Raw genomic sequence first — 25211 nt, 5'->3', positions numbered from 1 at the left:
TTGCTGCGAAAGGTGGATATACACTGTACTAGTGCCGACATTGTGCATGCTCTGTTGCCTGTGTCTATGTGCCTGTGGTTCTGTCAGTGTGATCATGTGATGTATCTGACCCCAGGAATGTGTCAATAAAGTTTCCCCTTCCTGGGACAATGAATTCACGGTGTTCTTATTTCAATTTCCAGGAGTGTAGTTTACTCAGAGTTGACATAGGCCCACCTTACAAAGTCAGGACGTGAGTATAGCATCCAGTGTAAAAGAACCTTTATAAATTGTGTATTATATAAATTATAAATACATGTCATTGTCAGCAGATGTACTGGGGAAGGCAATAAAGTTGAAATAAGCTTAAATCTGAGAAAAAAATATCAAACTGTGTACTGGCAACCAAATCTCTGCATAATGTTCCATTGTTACATAATATATGCTGCAGGTCCCACAATAAAGAAAAAATTGAAATTTTGTCTAAATCGTCTTGGATTCTCCTAAGTCATTCAATGATGACATCTTACCATACACCACAACATCATCAGCAAATAGCCGTAAATTGCGGCTCACTCTTTCTGCCATATCACTGATGTATCTAGAGAATAGGCGCTGTCATATCACACTTCCCTGGGGCACACATGGTGATAGTCTTCATCACAGAACGTCATGCACTGCACTGCATTGCATTGTACAAGCATGAAGTCTTAATAAATACCTTGTAGCATATAGCAATTTTTCTACATTTTTGCTTCCATGACTATTATGATTATGCTGCCCAGACATATTAATAAATGTAACAGTAAAAACAATGTAGAGAGGTTTTCTTGGGTAAGGTAATTTACACTGAAACTTATTTTCAGGAAATGGTCGGGCCTTTCCATGCAGATTTTTATGTAATCAATGGAATGTTACTTGAATCAAGGAAGAGGAGAGAACATCTGTCAGAAGAAGATCTGCAAAAAAATAAGGCAATCATGGAAAGCCTGACAAAAGGCAGCACGCAAGGGTTTGACAGTAATGGAGAGGTAACTAAAACATTATGACATATGATGATGCAACTAAAAACTGATGCAAAAAACAATAAATTATATAACAAACTTTAAAATCAGCTCTGTAAAAGTAATGACTTTGTAGACTTATTTTGGGCCAACTGTGTATAAAAAGAATGTCAAAGGGCAAAAATGAAAATGATTTGTTTAATGAACATAAAGCCTAACAGTAAAATGTTAATAATGATTGTTCACAGAAGTAAAAGCAAAACCCCTGTAGAAACACGATTTTCGTATTTAATATTTGTTTCTCCATACGGTGTCCTCAGGATATTTTTGCATCAGATCATCCTCCAGTGACTGTAGGTATCTGCCTGAGTAAATCATTACTGTTTAGAGTAAATATTTCAGCCAGCATTTACTAATCATTGATTTTGTGAAAATTCAACAATTAACATAGCTGTTCAAATTACAGTATGCCAAGTATGCAGTATAGACTTTCTCTGGATTCCTCATTTGTTTATTCTGTATTAAAAGTTGGTGTGTAAGGACATAAAGTTCTCAGTGCTTCTGGTATCCTTACAGACACTTTTATCATTGTTTAATATCAACACAGAAACATTTATCAGCATGTTGACCACTCCACCTCTCTTTGTTGGTTTAACTTGGTGATGGTGTTAGTCCTCCTCTACATATTCACTGTTCTGTGTGACACATTTTTCCCAACAAAGGTTGATTTTATGGTGGCTGTTCATGAAATGTTCCATGTTGAAAATTACTTCATTGTCATTATGGAAATGTCTGCCACTCAAATCATTACTTCAGCCGGGGAAAGAGGAAGAAGTGACTGGGTGCCACGTAACGAGGATATGGGGCATGAGGCAAAATTCTATAGCCCAGTGTAGTAACTGGTGCGACTGTCCTGCACAGTATGATCTGGGAGCTGTCAGGGGGGCAAAAACACGCTCTTGGACATCTTCCCGTAATGCTTTGTCTCAACAGCCTCCCTTAACCTTGTCAGGAAACTTTGGGAATGTGCTCCTTGTGTGATATTTCCCTTACAAGTGTAATCTGTTGGCACCATACCATGGCAGTACCAAAAAACACCCACCACATCTGTCACTGATGTCAGTTGGGTCCTTGTCTTTTTCGACAGTGGTGAATCAATGCATTTACAATGTGTGCTTGCTCCTTTGTCTCGGGTAATAGTGGTACACCCAGCACTCACTCATGGTGATTAGGCAGCAAAAGAAGTCGTGTGGATTGGCCTGACATGTCTGTAACATTTCCGCTGCTGCCTTGATTTGGCAGGATTTTCTAATCATTGTGATCAGTCAGGGAACCCAATGGGCAGCAAATTTTGGTGGATTGGCCTGACATGTCTGTAACATTTCCGCTGCTGCCTTGATTCGGCAGGATTTTCTAATCATTGTGATCAGTCAGGGAACCCAATGGGCAGCAAATTTTGTTTAAAAAATTATTGAGGTTGTCATGACCACTAGTTGACATAATGCTTGTTCACTTTTGCCACAGGTTGTTCAGTTGAAGTTTTTTTTTTTAACGTGTTCTCTTGACTTTTACCAGCTGCTCGTGCTGGCAACAGACAGGAAACTTGTTAAACAATCATCGGCTGAAGAACCTGAGGCAGTAGCCAGTGGGTTATACTTCAAACTTTTGCTCATTCAGATGTTGTGCAAGATGTTGAAAATCAGTCCGTTGAGTTATGTTATTTTCACTTTTTACACCATCATCTTCATTTCAATAAGCCAGTCATCGAGCACTTCTCCTGAGGCTCCCAGTGCTTCAGGCTCCCAGTGCTTCACGACAGATAGTCTGTAAATTTGTTTTTCATCATTCAGACTTTTCCATCACACTGGGTACACTTGCACCTCTATTTTATATGTCGGTACATTATTACCATGTGCTTCTGTTAGCTCAGCATAGATTTTTGCAGTGTTGTTTACCTTCAAATGCAGAAAACTATATTCCACATTATAATGGTCTTCATCATTTTGTGTTGACACTTCTAGTGGTACACTCCATTACTTTATTGCAGGGATTTCTGTGAGTGGCGTGACTGCATACATGCACTTCCAAGCAAAACTTTATGATCGTCCCTCGTGTATTAATTTGTATCTAGGTTCTGAACTGTTTCACCTTGACAATTTTAATGTATGTATATACAGTAAGTTTTTATATTTAATGTATGCAACATTTTAAATAATTGTTCTGTAGTTAAATGTAAGTATATTTACATAAATTTTCATGCATGCTCCCACTAGAAACAACTAAGCAGTGTATAACAGGATAAAGACATTTCAATTTCCAGCCAGTTAGAAGACCATCACTGTCACCTCCACCTGAGAGCAAAGTTACCTGGGAAGAATACGTTAACAGTGATGTTGGTGCTCATCCCACATTAGGAAGGGAAATGGTGTATAAAGAAACGAGCAAAGCATTCAAGGCCACAGTGGCAATGGTAAGAAGATTTTTTCATTGTTGTTGTATGGACTTTTGACACCTCTGACTTCATATTTTATGTTTGTTACAGTTTCTTTATAAGAGTTAGTGAATGATCTGTAACTCACAGAATGATAAACGGTTAAATGAACCTGCATTGCGCACAAATAATCTTGTTCCAAATCTGAGAAACATTTCTTCCAATGGAAAAGTTATCAATGTTTCAAAGTAAATTGGCATGCTACAAACCATGATCAGTGCTCCGACCAGATGACTTACGTGCCTCAACAATAGGTTAACATCATCAGAGGTATATTTGTAAAGAGGCCAGACTAGTACAAGGTTCCTGAAGGGGGACAGCAACCTTCCCAGTAGTTGCAGAAGCAGTCTGAATGATGGAATGATATTAATAGTAGTCAAGATGGCCTGTTGGTGTTCTGAATGGCTGAAAGCAGGGGAAATCACAGTCGTTATATTTCCCAAGGACATGTGACATTACTGTATGGTAGAATGATGGTGGCATCCCCTTGGGTAAAATATTCTGGAGGTAATATAGTCCCACATTTGATCTCTGAGTGCATACTGTTCAGGAGTATGTTATTGTTGGGTGAAAAATTTAGTGTTCTGCATGTCGGTGTGTAGAATGTTAGATCCCTTAATTGCGTAGATAAGTAAGAAATTAAAAATAAAAACTGGACAAGTGCAAGCTATGATGATTCCGTACAGGCTTAATTATCTATATTGATGATGATGATGATGATGATGATGATGATGATGATAAATTATTATTATTATTATTATTATTATTATTATTACTGCTATTACTATTATTATTTCGTGTGGCTCAGTAACCTGGTACAAGGCTTTGTATTGGATGCCACGAGAGTTGCATGTCCCTGACCTATCCCAGTTACCCAACTGAGGAAAGAGGACCTACAGTTTAGCTTGGAATCCAAACCATGTGTTTTTTCTGGAGACTCTTCACATGGTTGAGAGGTGGAGGCTAGGTTTAAAGGTAGACTGAAAAATCCGTAGTCCGAGATTCGATCGCACTATCTCTCTGTTTCCAGGCATGCACTTTACCACTAGACCACGTGGCCCTACTTGTATATAGATAGTTCAGCTATTGTTTTTGATGAGTGAGTTCATGAATATCAGAATATGTGACATATATGGCCATGTCTTTTGATTGCATTGACTTAGAATCTTAAATTTTTTACGCCACCAATTGACCGTTGACCTTAGTATTTCACATAAATTTCTGCTTGATACCTCTACGCATTCCAGAGAAATAGGGGTCTTAACAGTCAGACAGACAGACGGATGGACAGACAACAAAGTGATTCTATAAGGCAGTGGTAGTCAACCTAATCCATACCACCTATGAGTGGGCGTTTCAGCTTTCCTGGTGGACGGTAGGTGGTAGGTGTTTTAAGAAAATTTTCATTAGTTTTCATAGAATTGTGACATGAAGCATTTGGTGAGCGGTTAGAAAATTTTACTGTTAATGGAAATACAAAAGTGGGCAGTAGGTAAAAAAGGTTGACTACCTCTGCTAAAGGATCCAGTTTTCAGTTTTCTTCAAATTGAACCACAGAACCCTAAAAATGAATAGACTGAAGTTAGATATAGTGGACATAAATGAAGTGTGGGGACAGGAAAAATGGGGCTTACGTTCAGCTGAGATAAAAAACTTACGAAACAAGAAAATATAAAAATGCAGCAAACGAAGAAAGCAAAAGGGAATATAGATGTCTAAAAAGTGAGAGTAACAGAAAGTGCAAAAGGGTAAGCAAGAATTACTGGGCTGTACAAGTACAGGAAAATTAGAGAAACCTGTGAAGGAACAAAAAGCAGCTCTATGAATATAAAGAGTGCAGATGGCAAGTCAGTACTGAGCAAAGAAGGGACGACTGAAAGCTGGAAGGATTATATAGAAGGACTATGTAAAGGAACTGACAGCGATAGCAATATTATTGAAAGGATAGAGGAAGCGGATGAGGATAAGATGGGAAATAAGAGACTGCAAGAAGTTTTAACAGAACACTGAAAGACCTAAATATAAACAAGGCACCGGAAGTTGATGACATTCACTCACAGTTATTGAGATCCTTGGGAGAAAATACCATGACAAAACTATTCCACCTGCTATGAGACAGCCAAAAATATAATCAGACCTCAAGAAAAATTTGACAATTCTGATTACAAATAAAGCAGTACTCTGAATACTGATATCAATGATTTACAGAAAAACTGAAAAACTGGATCAGTCTGGGTTCAGAAAAATGCAGGAACTTGCAGTGTCATACTGACCCTCTGACTTAGAAAGTAGGCTGGTGAAAGCAAACCTGATTTTATAGTATTTGTAGATTTAGAGAAAACTTTTGACAATGTTTATTGAAATACACTCTTTAAAATTCTGAAGGTGGCAGAAATGAAATACAAGGAGTGACAGGTCTGCTAGTGCCATTGATGTTCTGCTAGGCATGACAAAGGGCTTGGGAAGATCAGTTGAATGGAATGGACAAGTCTCTTTAAAATGTGTTATAGAATTAACATCAGCAAAAGTAGAACAAGGGTAATGGAGTGTAATCAAATAGAATTGGACAGTGCTCAAGGAATTACATTCTGGAATGAGACACTAAAAGTAGTTGAATTCTGCTATTGGGGTAACAAAATAACTGTCAATGGCCGAAACAGAGATGAAATAAGCTGCAGGGTCGTGGTAGCATGGTAAATGTTTGTGAAAAACAGAAATTTGGTAATGTCTTGTATAAATCTAAGTGTTTGTATATGGAACGACGGCTGGTGGTGTCAACCAACCCGCATCCTGACATTCATCTTGCTAACCTCCAGGAATGTTGACTGAGAAACCAAAAATAGGACGTCCATCTAGTGGCATAAGTGGGTGCAGCATTGTCACTGCTGAGGACACAGAAGGCTGTACAGCTCATGCAGGCTCGATGTCTGTGATTGCTGTTGCTGCAGGTGGCAACAGGCATGTGAGGAGTGAGGAGAGAACACAGATGAATCATTAGAAATAAGTAGTTAGCATGCCAGCATTGTAAATGGCTTGGGATGGATAAACGAATAGAAGATATGACCACCCGTTGCTGCAGATGTGCAGATAACCAGGCACTTCCACAGCAAGAATTTTGCAGTTGGCCTCAACCTGACGGTAATTGGCAGTGTGTCCATATTGATTTTGGTGGTCCTTTTTGCAACACACAATGGGTCATTATCTTCAGTGCGTACAGCAAATAACTGTTTGTCATTCCAGTACATTCAACTACTGGTGCTATTATTATCAGTGTCTCTTGCTTGGAAGGTTTACCACAGAGATTTGTTTTGGACAGTGGTCCAGAATTTTCTTCATTGGAATTTAAACAATTTCACCAATAAAATGGAATTCAACATATCCAAATGACACCATTCTGTCCTCAGTAAAACAATGAAGCTGAATACTTCATTCACACTTTCAAGGCTAAGCAAACTTCATGCTTCTTGAGGAAAAATGCTTTGACGTTATTCCAGAGCACCAAGTGTACTATGCCTGCTCACAGTGCTTTACCTGCAGAAACGTTACATGGTCATCATCGCTGCCCAAACGATTCTGCAATACCCTCTATGTTATAAACACATGTTCTAATGATGTGGTAATCAGTGCTCGGGTTTGTTCATAGGAAAATGCAATAAAATTACAGCATTCTGAAGAGAAAGGCTGTCGTGTTGCCCATGGTATTTGCGAACTACTGCATCTGAGATTGATTTTTTATTATGAGGCCTACCTATTTGAATGTAGTTCTTGTGCAGTCATGGTGATTGATCATGTTCAGTAGCTTGCGCGATCCACCGAGAATCAGTGTGAAAAGCTTGCAGCACTTGATAATAAAAATTATCAATTTGATAACAAGAGACATCTGAAGCATCAAAATCCGGATCATTTCCCATAGATAACTGAGATAGTGTGTTTGTGTTTGTGTGCTGTGCCATAGGGTGATACTGGATTTCATATTGATAACTGTAAAGTAGTAGTGACCAGTGTTGCAACTTCCGTACTGTACAATTAGGTACACCTTTGGCCGGATGAAAAAGAGTTTATGATTGACCACAAGACAAAATTTTCTACAACACACAGGTTGCTGAAATTTTGCAACACCATAAATTTCGGGTAAATCTTCCTTTTCCAACTGACTACTTGGCTTGGGCCTCGTTCAACATCTGAGACGCGAACATTGTGGGGGTGTTCCATGTTGCCAATCTTGCGAGATAAAACTGCCACTGTTCCTTGTGATGATGCATCAACTGGAAACACTACTGGCTTTTGCGGATCAAAATCAGTAAAACAAGGGTGACTAAGCAATGTATATTTCAGTTTCTGAAAAAATTGTTCACATTCTCCAGTTCATTTAAAAGGAAAGTTTTTATGCTAGGGCCAACGCAAAGGAACAGCTGTTAGCAATGCATTCAAAATAAATTTGTTGGATTATGTCATTTGCACATTTGTAGAGAATGCTTAATCACAGAACGAATGTCATTTATTTATTTATTTATTTATTTTTATTTAATCATATGGCTAGGGTGCCGGTCTTTCAATTTGACGCCAATTCGGTGACCTGCAGTCGATGATGATGATGATGATGATAGGATGATGATGATGATGACAGCACAACACTCAGTCCCTGGGTGGAGAAAATTCCCCGACCCAGCTGGGAATCGAACCCGGACCAGAGGATTGACAATCCGTCACGCTGACCATTCAGCTACCAGGGGCAGACATGTTCATCAATGATATGTTCCAAATATTCAGTTTCAGTGTTGAAAATGAATATTTCTGTGAGTCCTTTGTCAGTTAAAACTTGAAAAGGAGACTCCATATGTTTGAGATGCTGTTCCCATGTTTGTCCGGATACAGTGATGTCATCTAAATAATTTGAATAGAACAGAACTTTTGACATCACTTGTTCAAGAAAGTGTTGAAATAACACAGGAACAGAGGCGCTTCCGAAGTGAATGCACTGGTATTGATACAAGCCGGTTTCCTCATCTAGGGGAAATTGAAGATAAGCATTGGCTAAATCAGTTTTTGAAAAGAATTTTCCACCTGCTAGGTGATCCATAATCTCATCAGTACATGGAATCAAGAAAGAATCAGTAAATGCTTGAGTGTTAACTGTAGCTTGATCATCCTGTTCACTTTTCTTGTGTTCACAGGGGGATATGGCCATAGATTTGCAGAAATCCATGTCAAAACACCAATATCTTCTAATCCGTTGAGTTCAGAAGCAACTTCATCACAAATGGTGTGTGTGATACCACACAACTGCGCTAAAACTTAGGTTTTGCTTTGGTCTTGAGCATAATATGCATATTGAAATTCTTTGCGTATTCTGGTTTGCTGTCAAACAAATGTTCATATTTTTCAAACAAGTGATGAATACTGGCATGGGAAGTTTTTGTGTCAGTATCATGCACATTGCCCTGAATATCTAAACCAAGTAAACCACAAGAATCCATGCTAAAAACATTGGGATTAGAACGTGTCTGAATGCTGTGAAAGGCACTGATGATGTAGTCATATTTCTATATTTGGCTTGCAATGTGCACTCTCCGAGACCAGAGCTACATTCATTATCATGGGGCGTGAGATGCTGGTGTGATTTTTGTAGATGAGGATCTGAAGTGCTAATAAGTATTTTGATTAATTGGTGTGACTGAAGCACCAGTGTCGAACTGAAACGGTACAGATTAATTTCAAATCTGCAGAGAGATGAACAGTCTGTGTGTTTCATCTGAATGTTACCATTTGTTCTGACTTCTGAAATACTGTCTTTGTCTGAATTGTGATTGACGAAGCATTTACCTGCACTTTTATTAGCGAAATCATTAGAATGAGGCACGTTTTGAACTTTGCATTTCACTGTGTGATTCCATTGCTTTCACCCATGGTTCATGAGCACAGATTCAGAATGAGAGACCATATTTATTTCCATTTTGTCAAATTGAGATTTGTATGGAACAAAATTACTTTGTGTTTCCTTTACAAGTACACTTGCTGTGTTTGTCCTCATCTGTGGCAGTGTTGGAATTCCACATGGTAGAGAAAGCAGTTTTTGTTGTCATAGATTACATAACATTTTACACAAGCCTTCAGAAGGTTTGAACTAGTCAATGAAGCAGCTGAGAGTGTCAGACTGTATCTATACTGTTGCTTGAGAGAGCCATTGTTGTTTGCCCTGTCAAACAGGGGTCACTTCAAGCTTGCAACTTTGCAAGAACAGCCACATTAAAGTCATGTTCGGTGAAGTCTTGAACTTCCTAAGGTTTAAACACTTAAAGCATGTCATTGAGACCAGGGTTTCAGTGCTTTAGAACCTCAGCTAGTATTCTAAGTGTATCACCTTGAAATGAGACTCCACAAGAGTAGTTGCATTTACAGTTCCTAGTCATGCCCTTGTGTTCAGCTATCCTTTCCATGTAAGACTGATTATTATGACAATGAGTATGAAAAATTTTGAAACTAGCATCGACTAAATGAATCTGAGCTTCAGCGAAGTCTTCTAATGCTCAGATAATATTTTTGTGTGGTAAGGTTAGGGGTTCTAGCTGAGGGAACAACTTTTGACGCAATCTGGAAGTATGCACATCTAACCATGGGAAAAAGGAGGAGGAGGAGGAGGAGAAGAAGAAGACGACGACGATGAAAATGCGTCATGTAGGCTTACAAATGCTGCTTGAGCTACTGGCGGTGCTCCATCCATTTCTCATGTTGTGTATCAAAATAGTGGAAAGGTGGAGGAGGTGGCACCTGGCTGCTATCATTTTGTGTTTCAGTTGTTGTAGCTAGCTGGGTTTGTTGAGCTTCAATCAGTCAGCCAATAGCCATTAGTAATGAGGTAATATGTTGACTGAATAAGTGCAGTGAGTAATTGGTCTCCAGAAGTTGCCATTGCATACTGGGATTAAAAGCACTTGAAATGGATATGAATAATTTTAATGAGGTCTGAGCACTGCCACTATAAAACCAGACTCGTCACCACTTGCTGTCTGATGGGTTGGTATCATCGGTGGCTAATAGAGACAGTCTACATTTACAAAAAGATAACACATTAATAAGTTTATTTACACTATGTAAACTTAATAACTGAGATAAACATAACTTTGTATGGCTCTAGCTTCTTTTGTGGTGCTGAATTACACACAGAGAGAGTAATGTTCTTGATAGAAAGAAATAGTGTTGAATTCCAATACACTCTGATAGTCTCTAAATATTAGTAATGTTTAGTAGTGTCATACTGTGTTGATGTATTGCTCCTCATTGTAGTTGTCCATGCAGCTGTTGGTCAGTCTGTAGATGCTCTGTATCTGGGGTGAAGCTCTGATTTGTGGCTGCTTAAAAAGATGCAGTGGCCAATCAGTCTTGAGTAGTGAGGTCATGTCAGTTCTGTGTCCTCTGGTGGCATATATGCATGGCACTCCCCATTGGAGACCACGAGTGATGGATGTGCAATGTGCAAGCTTGCCCAGCAGCACACTGGTGTAAGATTTAGCCGTGCCCTCTCTTGCATAGCCGTGAGTGAGGTGTTGGCTGCGGTTGACAAAGATGCCGTTGTTACTGTGGGACGGTGGCGGGGGGGGGGGGGGGGGGGGGGGGGGAGCAGTGGAACTGCTGTAGGGGGAAAGAGAGGGGCAAGTGTAAAAATTGTAATGGGAGTCCAAGGGTTGATGTATGCAGATTCAAATTGACATAGATGCAGTAGCTACACAGAAATAAAGAGGAGTGTACAGTGTAAACTAGAATGGAGAGCTGAATCAAACCAGTCTTTGGATTGAAGACCACAACAACAATATTGTAATGAAAAATTGTGGATGATGATGCAAAATAAGGATGAGCATTGTTCAGACCTCAATGATGAAGATCAAAAGCTTTGTGTGTGCAAATGTGCACTCATCCATGTGTGTGCCCCCCCCCCCCCCCCCCACACACACACACACACACACACACACACACACACACACCACTACTACTACTACTACTACTACTACTACTACTACATTGTCTCAACAATGCACTGTAACTGGGCCAGTATTTTGAATTACTTAGCTCTGAAGAAAGGCATATTCTGAAAGCTCAGTAACATTTCAGTTTTGACATGTTTCCCAGTGGTGTGCTCATCTAGGCAACTTTGACTCACAGTCATTTAGCTGTTTTTCTGATGTATCACCAGTACGAATAGCCAGCATTGCCAAGGTTCACCCTCAGTCATTGGTGGGCAAACTGGAGGTGAGCCCATGGTCAGGGTTTCACGTACTTAGAGTGCCAACCTCGGACGATCTTTCGCTGGCCATTTTCGCTATAGTTCTTCACTTGGTACCGACAATGGTCATTTGCTGCAGGGGGCGAATCCAGGCTCCATTTATCTAGTAGCTTTCATTTTTCTAGCTAAGCTGTTGTCATGCCTGTGAGTTTTTATGGCTTCTCTGAGCAAATGGGCACAGTTGTTCTTCTGCGCAGTGAGAATCTCCTATCTCCATGTCAACAAATTTTATTATATTGTCTGTCTTATACAGTGCATGATCAGGCAAAACCGATTTCTGCACATGTCCCAACATTTGATGCTGTTATTGTTCAGTGATCCTGGTACTGCTGGATCATACAGTCATTTAGACAAAGACTTTTCCACTTGTACATGTCATGTGGTATATTTTGGACATTGCAAAAGCTCTAACAGTTTTCAGTCTTGTTTATGTGCCTATTGAGTATTCAATGCCTCACCTATACAGTGAGAGGTTATGTTGACTCCTTTCATTACTTGTTTTCCTTGCATTACTTTAAAAATCATATCAGTAATGAAAATCGTAGAAAAGATTCATTTCCAAAGACCTGTAGCTCACTACCAGCATTGATATCTGATTAAAGAAACAAGGTCAAGTAGTATATACAGATGTTCTGTGGCCTCCAAATTTCAAGTTTTTTATGCATTTGAACATCTGTGAAAACAAATTGGTCACTCTATTCTCTCTGTGAAGCCTCTACACATGCATCATCTGCTTGATACAGATTGGCTGTTGATACCCGTGGAGACCTATTGACTCATTATTTGGATCACTACACTGCTGCATATGTACTGATGGTAGTTGCTGTGGATATTAATTAGTGCTCATACTAATGTGTATTGGCAGCATACTGTATGACATTCTCTACTCCCATTTTTCGTTGTACTTATTTGTATGTCACTGAGTGGTTAGTGTGACTGACTGCCATTGGAGTATCGGGGTTCAATTCCCAGTATTGCCATGGACTTTTCCTTAGTGAAAGGACTGAAATGGGATGCACTTAGCCTCATGATGCCACTTGAGGAGCTACTGGTTGGAGTAATGGTGTACTTGGCTCACATAAACTGACAGTGAACAGGAGAGCAGTGTGCTGACCCCACACCACTCCATACTGTATCCAATGACATCATTGGCAGAGGATTATATGGCCATCAGTTGGTACCCATGGGCCCATCAGGGCCTGTGGGCAGAGTATGTTTTCCTGTCTTTCTCATGCTTCTTATCACAGTATTGTTCAGAATTCATAATCTGTGTGGAAATGTTAATCAGAAAAGAGAGTTGCATCCTGGTTTCCATGTATTTTCAGTTTAGTGATGAGATTGATGAGTATCTGCTTAAGCTAAAGGACATTTGTCACCTAAGATGAATTAAGCCTCTCATGTTTGCCACTGATGCAAATGCAAAATCAGTATTGTTGCGTAGCCACCTGTCTGATGACCGTAGAAGATAACTAGAAGAAACCGTTAAGGAACTCGGCCCACAGGTATTGAATACACCTCACAGTCCACCAACCTATGATGAAGGGGGGGGGGGTCAGAGCAACATCAAATATGGACGTCACTGTGGCGCACTGTGGAAAAGGGTGGAAGGTTTAAAACATTGAGTGATCGCAGTATCATACACTATACCCTCACTGGAAGGGAAATTGAGGATACCACGAAAAACATGTGCATAAGGCTCTAATACAACTTCCAAAAGGCTAACTGGGAAGAACTGAGGAGGATATTTCGGTATCCAGGAAATCCACCATTGGGTGATGATGCAGATCTTAAATTACAATAACTGTCAGGTGCTATACATAGAGCAAAGAAAGACATCAATATCTATCAGGAGAGGTCCTTACAGAGGAGTACCTTCCGTGTATCCTGGGGTGGTGCAGAAATTAAGATGTGAACCAAGTAGAGCCAGGAAGATATATCAGAACAGCATGACCCAAGAAGAAAGTATCCAGTGGCTGCATAGATACAGGTATATTAAACAATATTTTTAAGGAAGAGTTATGGAGAACAAAAGTGCAACAATGGAAACAATTTGTGGGGAATAAATAAGAAACCGATCCCTGGTGAATACCATGTAAAATTGTCTATGAGAGTATACGATCACCAACAGTCATGTCCACACTCAAAAGAAATGATGGGGGTAATAACAGAAAGTTTGGAACAGTCAGCTGCCCTGCAAATGGAAACAAAGCTTTCAGATGACAAAGTAGGAGATGAGACAGAAGATCAGCATAGGTGTTATATATATAAAGGGAAGACAGTAGACACTGCTGAAGTAATACAAGCCTTATGTGATTAATTAGATATTTACTTGCATGAACTATACAATGAGTGTATCTTGGAAGGAAGGGTTCCTGCACCATAGAAGACTGCTGAGATGGTGGCAAGACAAGTATCTGGTGTTATCCATGTTCAGCCGACCAATTTGTCTTCTTAACATTCTTGGCAAGATATTTGAAAGACTATTACGCAAGAAATCACAAGGTCATTGACTGCTACATGGGATGAGCCCTCATCAGTTTGGGTTTAGAAAAGGCAAGTCATCTGAAGATGCAATAAATAAGTTGATCTTGCTAACAGCAGATATTCATTCTATGTACCCTATAGCTATCATGATCAATATTATTGGCACTGTTAATAACCTATGGCAGCTGTCTTTCTTTGGTTGCTTTGTGGAGTTAGTGTCCAGAAATCCTGTACAACTGCCCAAGAGACCTTTACTGTGGGAGACATGCACCTCTAAATAAGCCCAGGAAAGGAAATAATGAAGACAGTAATAATAGGCAGTCCGCTGGGATCAGTGTGTGGTCCAGAGTTTTGGGATGTAATACAGGAGCCCATACTACAGAAGTTACATGAAAATGCTAACACAAGTCAATAGATAGCTTTTGCTGGTGACATTTTATTCATTGTATCTGGTAACCACAGAAGAATCATAGGACATAAATGTAATGCAGCACTCCATGAACTTGAAGGATGATGTCAAAATATCAGATTGTCACTAACACCTCACGAAACCATATACCTCCTGCTGAAAGGGAACCTAGCAAGAAAAATAAAATTAAACCAACATATAGGAGCATAATTAAATACCTCAATACTTGTCATGAACACACACACACACACACACGACACACACACACACACACACACACACACACAACTTCCCCAGTGAGCATTAGCATATAAACTGATGGGTAGGAGAAATGTAGGAAGACCTAAGAAGAGATTGGCAGTTAGTTTGTGAAGACAGATCAAGCTTAAAAACTACACCATGGAAACGACGAAAAAGAGTAAGAGGTGACTGGATTGTGACTTTCATGAGGCTGTGTGGATTAAGAAGATTTTAATGAGGAAAGTGATCACGAGAAAAGTATATTTGAAGCAAGTGCTGAAGAAGAGTCATGTTAATATATTAACTTCTGCCAAATTACCAGAAGGCAACTGTATGTGGAAGGGATTCAGTACTCTTCACTGTTCAACCAAAAACTGGATTAAAATATTTCCAGCTTTTACCCAAGAAAATTTATTAGTAAAATACCAACTACTATGAATAAATATATACAATGGAGAAAATACAGAAAATGATGCAACTTAAATGGAATACTCAGTGTGCTCCTTTAGAAGTATGTCTGTTAAGAATGGATGAAGACAGTTGTGAGCATAAAATTATGAACATGACTCAAGATTTGAAGACCTAAGTAGTGAGTTGACTGTTGTGCTGAAGTTTGTAGAGCCAGAATACCATTCTTCATTGATGTTTTGATCACTGTTTCTTCTACATGTTTTGAATCCTGCATTTAAAAATATAAAATGATTAGTGTTTATCATCCTGCTAGTGAGGCCATTAAAGATTATTTTAGCACATACTCAAGGAAAGAATGTGAGTGATGCCAGTGTCTATACTGTCAAGAAGTGAAAAAGGTTCCAAGAAAAATTAAGGAAACTCATTAGATCAAGTGAAAGAAATTAACTAAAAGAAGTCTGCAAAATGGGTCCTTAGAATCTCTTATAAAATTGCATGAATGCAGCTGTATCTAATAAGGAGACTCATTGGATATGTCTGTATTCCTCTAATTTTAAAGACAAGACAGTAAGTCATGAAAATATGAAGATTCACAGAGACTGAGAATATTTGTCTGATTCATAAAATGGTTACTAGCTCATATTCAGATGTGGAATAATTGTATCATCATCATGTATTTTAAATTTAAATATTCCTACTGTTGTTGTTTTCTTATAATAAAGTATAATTTTGCTCCTGCTTTTTTGAAGAAATATTTAGAAACCATCGGGTTATTTTTGCATTTTTAAGATCATAAGCAAAAATTTTCTTCCACAGTATCATTATGCCTTGTAATAAAAGTGACTATGCTGTAACCTACACATATTTTTATAATTTTCAGAGTCCAGATTTCCCATTATCAGTGGAAATGCTTTTAAATGTACTGGAAGTTATTGCACCTTTTAAACATTTTAGTAAACTTCGTGAATTTGTTTTAATGAAACTTCCACCTGGATTTCCTGTTAAAATAGGTAAGATACCTTTCAGCTCTCTTTTGTTTGTAAAATTGTTTCACTGTATTAGATATCTTTATTGCAGAACTGTAAATTTATGTATAATTGCACTGCTTAAAGTAGATGTTATTTCTTAGCTGGAAATGGATGAGAATTTCTTTTATAATATTAACATGGACATTCTGAGAAAATATCCTTTGTTACACAGTAATTTTCATTGCAAAATACTCTGGTCACCTTGGAATGGGATGACCGCTCGTCAGTGTTACGAATGAGTGCTTAGGGTTAATGGAAATCGTGGAGTGCAGAGCACAAGATATGTAACAGACAATAGAGCAATAGAGAAACCAATTGGTCATCTCCATTTTCAGAAAATGTGAAATAATGCTAGGAGCAGATTACGATTATCCAGCAACTGCCAGTGAGTATTACAGAAATACTGTGATCATAGGATGGTAATGTTTTGCTGTTGATATTGTGTGTGGCAAACCATTATTAGGTAAAAGGTCATTCAATGTCCATGTCACATTCAAACATCAGACACATCCCCACTCTTCTAAACAAAAAAGGGTCACAATATGTGCCATGGCATAACTGTCGAGAGTACCTTTCAGTGGTGCCACACGTACTTTTAGAGCGCTGTGTACATCACACATTATTAAAAATCAAGTTCAACCAGAGCCTGTATTTGTCCATTGATGTAGCGCAGTTGTACCACAGAAGAGTGAAAACAAAAACAGCTTTATGAAACCAGTGAATTATGCTTCTTGTTACATTACATCAATGAGCATAGCATGTTCAACATTATCCACAAAAAACCTGGTAAACAAATACTGTGAAATGTGTACAGGTCATTGGTGGCAGAGTATGCTACAGGAAAATATTCATCTGAGTTTTCTTGGGACGTGGGGTTAAGCTTTCATGTGCCACCTCCAGATTCTGTGGCTATTTACCAACTGAGGTCATGCAGTGGTTAAGATAATGGACACTTTGTGGGAAAACGAGTTTCAGATCCACATCTGACCATCCATATTTAGATTTACAATAGTTTTTCTTGAACTGGTTAAAGTGAGTATGAGGATGGCTCCTTTGAAAAGAATACAACTGATTTCCTTTCTCATCTTCATGCTTTGTGTTCAGTGATCTCACTATTGCTGCGATGGAGTGCCAGCTTAGGTCTCAGTTACCACTTCATGACAATCTACAGGAATAGTGCACATCTTTCCCTGTCAGCCTCCATCCACCATACTAAGGACTTTTTACAATTACGCATTGTCACATGAGGTGATACATTAGTTAAAACACTGGCTCAAAGTGATTAATTTTCTAGCAAATATTTAGTATGATTTGGGTTTAAATTCCCACCTCTCCATCTGGATTTAACTTCCTGCAATTTTCATCAAAACACTTTAAACAAAAACTGTGATGGTTTCTTAAGGGAAGGCTGCATCCAGTTTCCTGGCTCATCCTAATTTACTATGCTTTGGAACAAATACATTTGCAAGTCCATGTCCTTTCAGAATTTTTTTCAGTTGTCATTTCTGTTAAAGGATGATTAGTGTCCCATTTTCAGCATTATGCTATTTTTTTGCAAAGTATTAAACAGTTGTGATCTTCTTCTTCTTCTTCTTCTTCTATGCTGCTGCTGCTGCTGCTGCTGCTTTTCCCATTTTTCTCCAAGGTCAGCATTTTTATATGGGTTCAGACAATGGTAGTGGTAGTGATGGCCGTATGCCCTTCCTGATGCTATATTAAGCAGTTGTTATTGATCAGATTACTTTTAATGCTTGCATGATCTACATATTTATACACAGTTATTTATTAGTTATTTATTTTTGGCCATGATTGAAATTACTGAACTATTAATGTAATAATGTGTTTGTAACTACTGAATCAATCTTACAGAACACAATGTCAAGTATAACTTTTTAAGATAGGTCATCTATTGATTGAGGCCTAGGGCTGGCCCATTAAGTAAATACATTCCATGCTGTAGTCAAAAGAAACTAATGTTTTTTCACATCAAAGTGACATACCAACTTTTGATATTAAAAGCAATTTTTCAGAAATAATGATGTTGCCTAAGGAAGATAAGGTACAGTAAATAGGTCTGCTTGGTATGACAATTAAGAGTTACATATAAAGTTTTCTAAAAAGGGAAGAAACTGTTGGGCATAGTGAATGAATGACTACATTAACTGACTTCTACACATTGAAAAGTGAGAATTTGTTGATGGTTGATCAGTATTAAAAATAGTGACATGCATCTTTCTTTTTAGATATTCCAATTCTTCCAACAGTTACAGCCAAGATAACATTCCAGGAATTTGCATTTAGGAATGACATCAAAGCAGAACTTTTCGAAATACCTTCTCACTATGTAGAAGATCCTACAAGGTAAGGAATATGTGTGAATAGTAGTAGTTTTCTTTGTAACTTTCCTCTTGCATAACATTTACTTGTTCCATTTATGATAAGTGTGGTAGAGGTACAAGATAAATGTGTTGTTTCCCAAAATTTAGTATCTGGGATTTTTAAGTAAAGGAAAATTATGTTACAGATAGAAATCTCAAGTTCTGAAATACATCCTTTCCCCTAGATTTGTAAAAGTGTTAAAAAATTTTTGGTTCATTTCATGTAGTGTGTGCCAAGGAAATTATATGTACAAATGTGTTTCTCATGCATTATTTACAATTTTAGAACTAGAAGAGACGTAAATTTAAAAAAATGATCAATTAGAATGGATTTTATTTCATGCCACTCAGCTTCGATTTTTGAGGCTGGATTTTTTAACTGTTGATGATGCTCTGGGTTCCCTAAATTGCTCAATGCAATTGCTTCAATGGTTCCTTTGAAAAATAAACAATCCGTTTTCTTTCCCATGCTATATTCAAGTTTGAGTGGCTCCATCAGTCTCCTGTAATTAACAGCCATGTAATAATTTCAGTTATCATGATAGATAAGTATGTTACAGTACAAAAAAGCATTGTAAGTTACTTTAAGATGTGTATACTAAAACTGTCAGAGTGTAAAATGTCTTAATCACTACGTTGCTTCCACTTGATCAATTCAGCCACAGAAGTGTAGGTCATGTCAGAGATTTTCAAAATTTTGGTTGTTTACTGAGAACATCTTAACAATGATAGTGTCTTACAAGAGTTTCTAATTTAGTGATGTTCATGAAGATTTATTAGAGTAATATTTTATTTGAAGCAAAAACGTTTTTTACTGTGAATCTTGTCTCTTAGAATTTTAGTGAAATTCAACAGTTACCAATTTGTAATAGTATTAACTTGTGTGCTAATAATATTGAAGTGCAGCAACTAAGATCCTGGACTTAGAATGAGAAGATCTGAATTCGTGTCTAACTGTGCTAAATTCTGCTTTTTATTTGATAATGTTCCAGAAATTGTTTCAAATGAATAATGGCTGGGACAGTTCATTATTTAAGACAATTTCCTGTTCCCTGCCTTGTGAACTGTGAATCAGATTTATGATTATTTAAATAATAAAACATTTTGTTTCCATTCTTAGGAAATGTATTTCATATAATGGTTTCTATTTTCCAGATTTCCAGAATTATGACACCTCGACCAGATAATGTTAATTGAAATAAATTACCGAAATCCTTTGGTTAACAACAACACCAACAAACCTAATCATCATAACAGTGCTATGCCCACTGAAGAAATCCTAATAAAGGCACACCCATCAGCTTCTGTGTTCAAATCATCTTCAAAGACTTTATTTAAAAAGAAAGACTTTGAGTTCATTTTTTATGAAAGTATAACATCTAGATTAACTGACATTGGAAATCAGTTCCGCAGAACTAGTGAACCAAGTAAAAGTTCAACAGAAGAGGAAGAACATCATGGTAAAGATATTGTTGTGCTTGTCAGTGAAAGGAGTAATGAAAATAAAATTTTTAATGAAGTACAAAATGCTGTTGCTGTACCCAATAATAAAAACCGGTTACCTACTCGTAGAACTCTGTGTCCATCCACAACAGTCAACAGCATACTGAACCCCAATGTGACAGATTCACAATCAATTGCTCTTGAGTTTCCATTACCATTTAACTTAGGAAGTAGTTACTCCAGTCACTGTACATTTTATTTGGAAAAGTGTGTATCACAAAGGTAGGGGGAAATTTCAAGTTTCTTCTCCAGTGTAGAGCTCACTGCAAGTGATTTTAGTTTTGTATTGTCTCCAAGTGATTATGTGTTTCTCACATAATCTTTAGAAACAAGTACTCACAAGGAACAGATATTCACCAAAGGAAGCCTACAACACTCCCAGAGTCCTTGATGGTATGGTGTTAAATTGGATTATTTACATGGCTGTGTTACTCATGAAAGTTAGGCAATAAATTTCTTAATCAAAGATGTGAAAATGAGAAATGGATGCATGTGTGCGCGTCTTGTGTATTTATTGGGAATTTATTTTTTGAATGGTTTTGTGACAGATTTGTACAGTTATCATTTTATAATAAATTTAGGCTGTTAATTAAAATTGAAGTCTGCACTGAAAATGATAAATATTGTTTAGTGTGTTTTGTATTATCAGTAAGTTTATTAAACTAAACAAACATTTTATATGACAAATTTTGTTAACTTCATATTTTGGTTTGGAATCTTGTATAATTGTATAAATACAAAAAATTATTAGGTGTATTAAAATATTTGTTATTTTGAATAAAGTGATTGCAGTGTGTTGTTTCTATGCCTTAATCACATGCAGGGATACATGATTTATTTTTACCTGTTCACGTTTACATTTGTAAATTAAACAATAGATGACTTTAAGACAGTGAAACAATTCTGCAGTGGAAACTATACTGTGGTAATGAGACAGAAGTGAAATGAAGGAAAGAATGGGTGGTTCACAAGAATGAAGTGAAGGTGAGAGAACAACAAATCAAAATTGTTCCCAAGGAGGATACCTGTGATGATTTTTTTAAGAACTATAGTAATGGAAAGCCCTTGGTGGAATATCAGGGTGTCCACCACCGTGGAAAGTGGAATTTTTCTGTCCTGGAAAACCTGGGGGAAGCTCAGGTAATTTTTGCATTTTGTTTAAAAACCCTGGAGAAGGCGTGGTCTCTCTTGATTTTTGGTAGAAGCATTTGCTTGCCTTCTGCGTTGGTTTGATGCAGTTCTGTGCTCACTGTTCACCTTTGGTGCTGCGAGACTGCCCCCCATCAGGGTTTTGGGATTCCCCAACCCTTGCCCTCACTCAATTCAGTGCAGTGGCCAGCCGATCAGCCCGGCCTGCGCGAGTCCAAACAAGCTGTGGGGAGTTTGTTGTTGTTGTTGTTGTTGTTGTTGACATGAAATGGCTTGCACGCTTGTCACTGCAGTGTGGGTGTACTATGCTGGTATGTTGTTGTTGTTGATGATGATGTCGGCGGCATGATTTTGTGTTTTGTGACACAATGTGACCAGCAACAATCTGTGATGTATTTGATGTGGTTTACATTTACATCCGTTCAAATGTGCTGCTTTATTTCCTAATACAATGTTATCACAAAGACGTGTGCTTTCAGAGGAGTTTGTGACATGGGGACTGAGGTGACTCTTTGTGTCATTTCCATCCTCAATGGCCAACATTTCTGATGCTGCTGTGGGTCTTAGTCAACATAAACTATCTTAAATTCCGCACATACAAGGAAGGTTTGATTGCCTTACACTGGACCCACTCTGGGAGAGATGTAGGCAAGAGGGTGGGGCAGAAGTTGCTTATAACAAGGAAAAAAGTGCTGATTGCAAAATTTTCTAGTGGCTTACCTTCTTTGTGAACTCTTTTCCACATATCACTATATTGTGTAGATGTGATTCTGTGTAATGCATGTGTTATATCAGGGCTTACTCAATGGTCTGGAAATATGCTTTCAACACCCACTGGACTGAGAATCCAGAATTTTGGTGGATCGCAGACCACACATCTGAAAAATTCCGTGTTTGGTTCATGCTCTCTAAAAGCAACTTGTCACTCAGCAATATAGGCAAGTAGGCCTTGGCCAGTCGTTCAAGGGAAAGAGCCATACTGGACTTGAGGCTATTAGGAAGATTACATTGTCTCTATCCATGTTAATCGCCACAAATAGCCACGTATCCAATGCTGCCATAGATCCAACGCTGCCCGCCACCTCGGGCTGCCGTCAGCTGATTGTCAACTCCGACAAAGGAAAGGACAGATCTGATGGTGCCATGATTTGGCAGGTGCACTGGAAAATAAAATTACCAATTTCAGTGAAGAAAAGTAGTATTTCTAATTATTCTTTGAGTATTTTTAATCTGTCACAACATGTGCAGGGAGTGCATTGTGCAGTTGTGGTGTGTCTCAGTAACCACATGTTCCCCAAGGCAGTCACATCAAGAACCTACTGCAGGAGCTCCTGGATGACGGACGACAATGCTAGGTTAAGGGCAGAGGGATGCCATGATGAAGCCAGAGGTCCTTCTGTATCAGTTGGCTGCTGTGAGAGACAATCTTCGTGGGACAATGGCAGGATACCAGATGTGTTTCCAGATAGTAACATTGCTTCAGAAATGCATCTTGAATAGTCAACAGTAAATTATGGCATTGTGTTCACACTGGAGATGCTGTTCATTAAATAACTACAGGAGTAGTTGCTGCCTGTGATATGGTAATGATTAAGTTTGATCTGTTACGCTTTTAGAACAGCATGTTGGACCAGGTTTCGAGCAAGTACCTCACTTCAGTGTTTTTGAGAAAAAGTGCTGCTAAAGATTTAGTTGAAGAACTTGAAGCAGGTGCAGCCAGTCTGAGGTAAATCTGAAAAGGCAAGTTGTTCATGTAATCATGGATGGTCCTAATGTGAATAAGGCATTCCAGAGTTGGAAAGCCAGCTCAAAGTGTAGGCTAATCCAGAGGGTTCCATGCTTCTGGACTTTGGGACATGTAGCTTACACACTACGTGTGGTGGCTTTAAGACAGTTTGGACTAGTGTTGGTTGAAATCTTGTTCAGTTTATGATAGCTTTATGAAATCTATTTAAAAACATTCCCTCCCGCCAAGCTGATTTCAACACTTTTACAAGCACCACTGTTTTCCCACAGAATTTGTACTCTGTTTGGTGAGTGGAAAATAAAATGGTGTCAGTCTGGACTCTGTAAATATTTACATCTGTTTAAAAATATGTAAATGTGGTAGAAAGAGTAAAAAGAAAACAGAAATTGGTAAAACCAAAATCTAAAGTCACTACTGGAATCCATAAAATTCATAGCTGCCAGATAGTGTGAAAGTCTTTGAGGGGCAAGGTGCTGATAGTTCATCTCGCCTTTTTTGAGACTGTGGCTGCTCAGGTTGAGTTGGTTCTGACTAAATTTCAGTCAGATGCTCCTTTAACGCCCTCTGTAATTCCCCCCCCCCCCCCCCCCCCAGTCTATAGTCAGAGAATTAATGAGAAAATTTGTCCAACAAGAAGTTTGTAGAAACAGACTGCAAAAGACATCTGAATGACAGTAATATCAGTTGCAACCTCAGAAAGTGAACATCAGGTAAGAACCAAAAAAGCTCTGGATCAGTGTGACATCGGAGAAAGAGATCTTGGCATTCCAGAATGAGTGCCTTACTTACATTTATGAAACGTATGATATCCGAAATTCTGCATAAATAGCACCTGGCTTATTTCTTTAGGATGGGTATTCTGTCTTCAATCCCGGAAGTGGCAATTAATGCCGATTGTGAGAAAAGACAGTTGGGCAGAGCATTGACACATCTCATCTGCACGATTAAAGGTGCCATGTCACGGATTGCGCGGCACCTCCTTCTGGAGGCCCGAGTCCTCCCTTGGGCATGGGTGTGTGTTTTGTTCTTAGCATAAGTTTGTGAAAGTTAGTTTCAGTAGTATGTAACTCTAGGGACCGATGACCCCAGCAGTTTTGTCCCTTAGGAATTTGCACATCTCACTACCTTAAATTGCTTTGGTGGTCAGTAGGCCAACGCCATTGCCCAAGAGTTCCAAAGTCTAGTAGAGATCATGTCAGTAAAGAAAATCCTCAAAGAATTTGATAGCGACTGTGTTCATAAGAATCAGTTCTGGACGATGGTCATTGGGATCAAGAGCGGATATTAAAAGTGTGAAGAGATTTATCATGGTTGCTTTCAGACTCTTCCCTGGCAATGCCTGCCTTGAAATAAATTTATCTCCATTCTGGTGAAAAATTTGACTGAAGCATTTCTCATAGTCGTTCATGCTGTTAGCAATCTGGTTGAGGTCACTGTGTGTGTTGATCCGTAACTATCACAAAGCAGTTAATAGACAGCGTTCAAAATGCACAAGGTACACTATGTGATTAAAAGTATCCGGACACTCCCAAAAACATACATTTTTCATATTACGTGCATTGTGCTGCCACCTACTGCCAGGTACTCCATATCAGCAACCTCAGTAGTCCTTAGACATTGTGAGAGAGTAGAATTGGCTGCTTCGCAAAACTCGCGGACTTCGAACATGGTCGGGTGACTGGGTGTCATTTGTGTTGTACCTCAGTATGTGAGATTTCCACACTCCTAAACATCCCTAGGTCCACTGCTTCTGATGTGATAGTGAAATATAACCATGAATGGACACGTACAGCACAAAAGCGAACAGACCGACCTCGTCTGTTGACGGCATGCTTTGCTTGGTGTAAGGAGCGTAAACATTGGTCAATTGAACAGTGGAAAACGTTGTGTGGAGTAACGAATCATGGTACACAGTGTGGCGATCCGACGGCAGGGTTTGGGTGTGGTGAATGCCTGGTGAACGTCATCTGCCAGCGTGTGGGGCTTGCACCCCTTTTTGTTTTGTGTGGCATTATCACAGTGTAGGCCTACATTGATGTTTTAAGCACCTTCTTACTTCCCACTGTTGAAGAGCAATTTGGGGATGGTGATTGCGTCTTTCAACATGATT

The 25211-nt window shown here is 38.6% G+C and overlaps 1 protein-coding gene across 1 annotated transcript in view; it reads left to right on the top strand.

Moving 5' to 3' along the window:
- Positions 1 to 19994, top strand: part of LOC124721420 (ankyrin repeat domain-containing protein 13C) — a 109886-nt gene extending 89892 nt beyond the window's left edge. The window contains exons 7-11 of the mRNA XM_047246392.1: positions 846 to 1010; positions 3304 to 3453; positions 16177 to 16306; positions 18568 to 18685; positions 19858 to 19994. Of these exons, the coding sequence (XP_047102348.1) occupies positions 846 to 1010; positions 3304 to 3453; positions 16177 to 16306; positions 18568 to 18685; positions 19858 to 19873 (579 nt within the window). The 3' untranslated portion in view covers positions 19874 to 19994. The remainder of the gene's footprint in view (positions 1 to 845; positions 1011 to 3303; positions 3454 to 16176; positions 16307 to 18567; positions 18686 to 19857) is intronic.
- Positions 19995 to 25211: the final 5217 nt, after the last annotated feature.

Source organism: Schistocerca piceifrons, chromosome X (assembly GCF_021461385.2).
Source record: "Schistocerca piceifrons isolate TAMUIC-IGC-003096 chromosome X, iqSchPice1.1, whole genome shotgun sequence".
NCBI lineage: Eukaryota > Metazoa > Arthropoda > Insecta > Orthoptera > Acrididae > Schistocerca > Schistocerca piceifrons.
The sequence above is the reverse complement of the archived record's forward strand: the minus strand, read 5'-3'. Positions and strand labels throughout refer to the sequence as shown.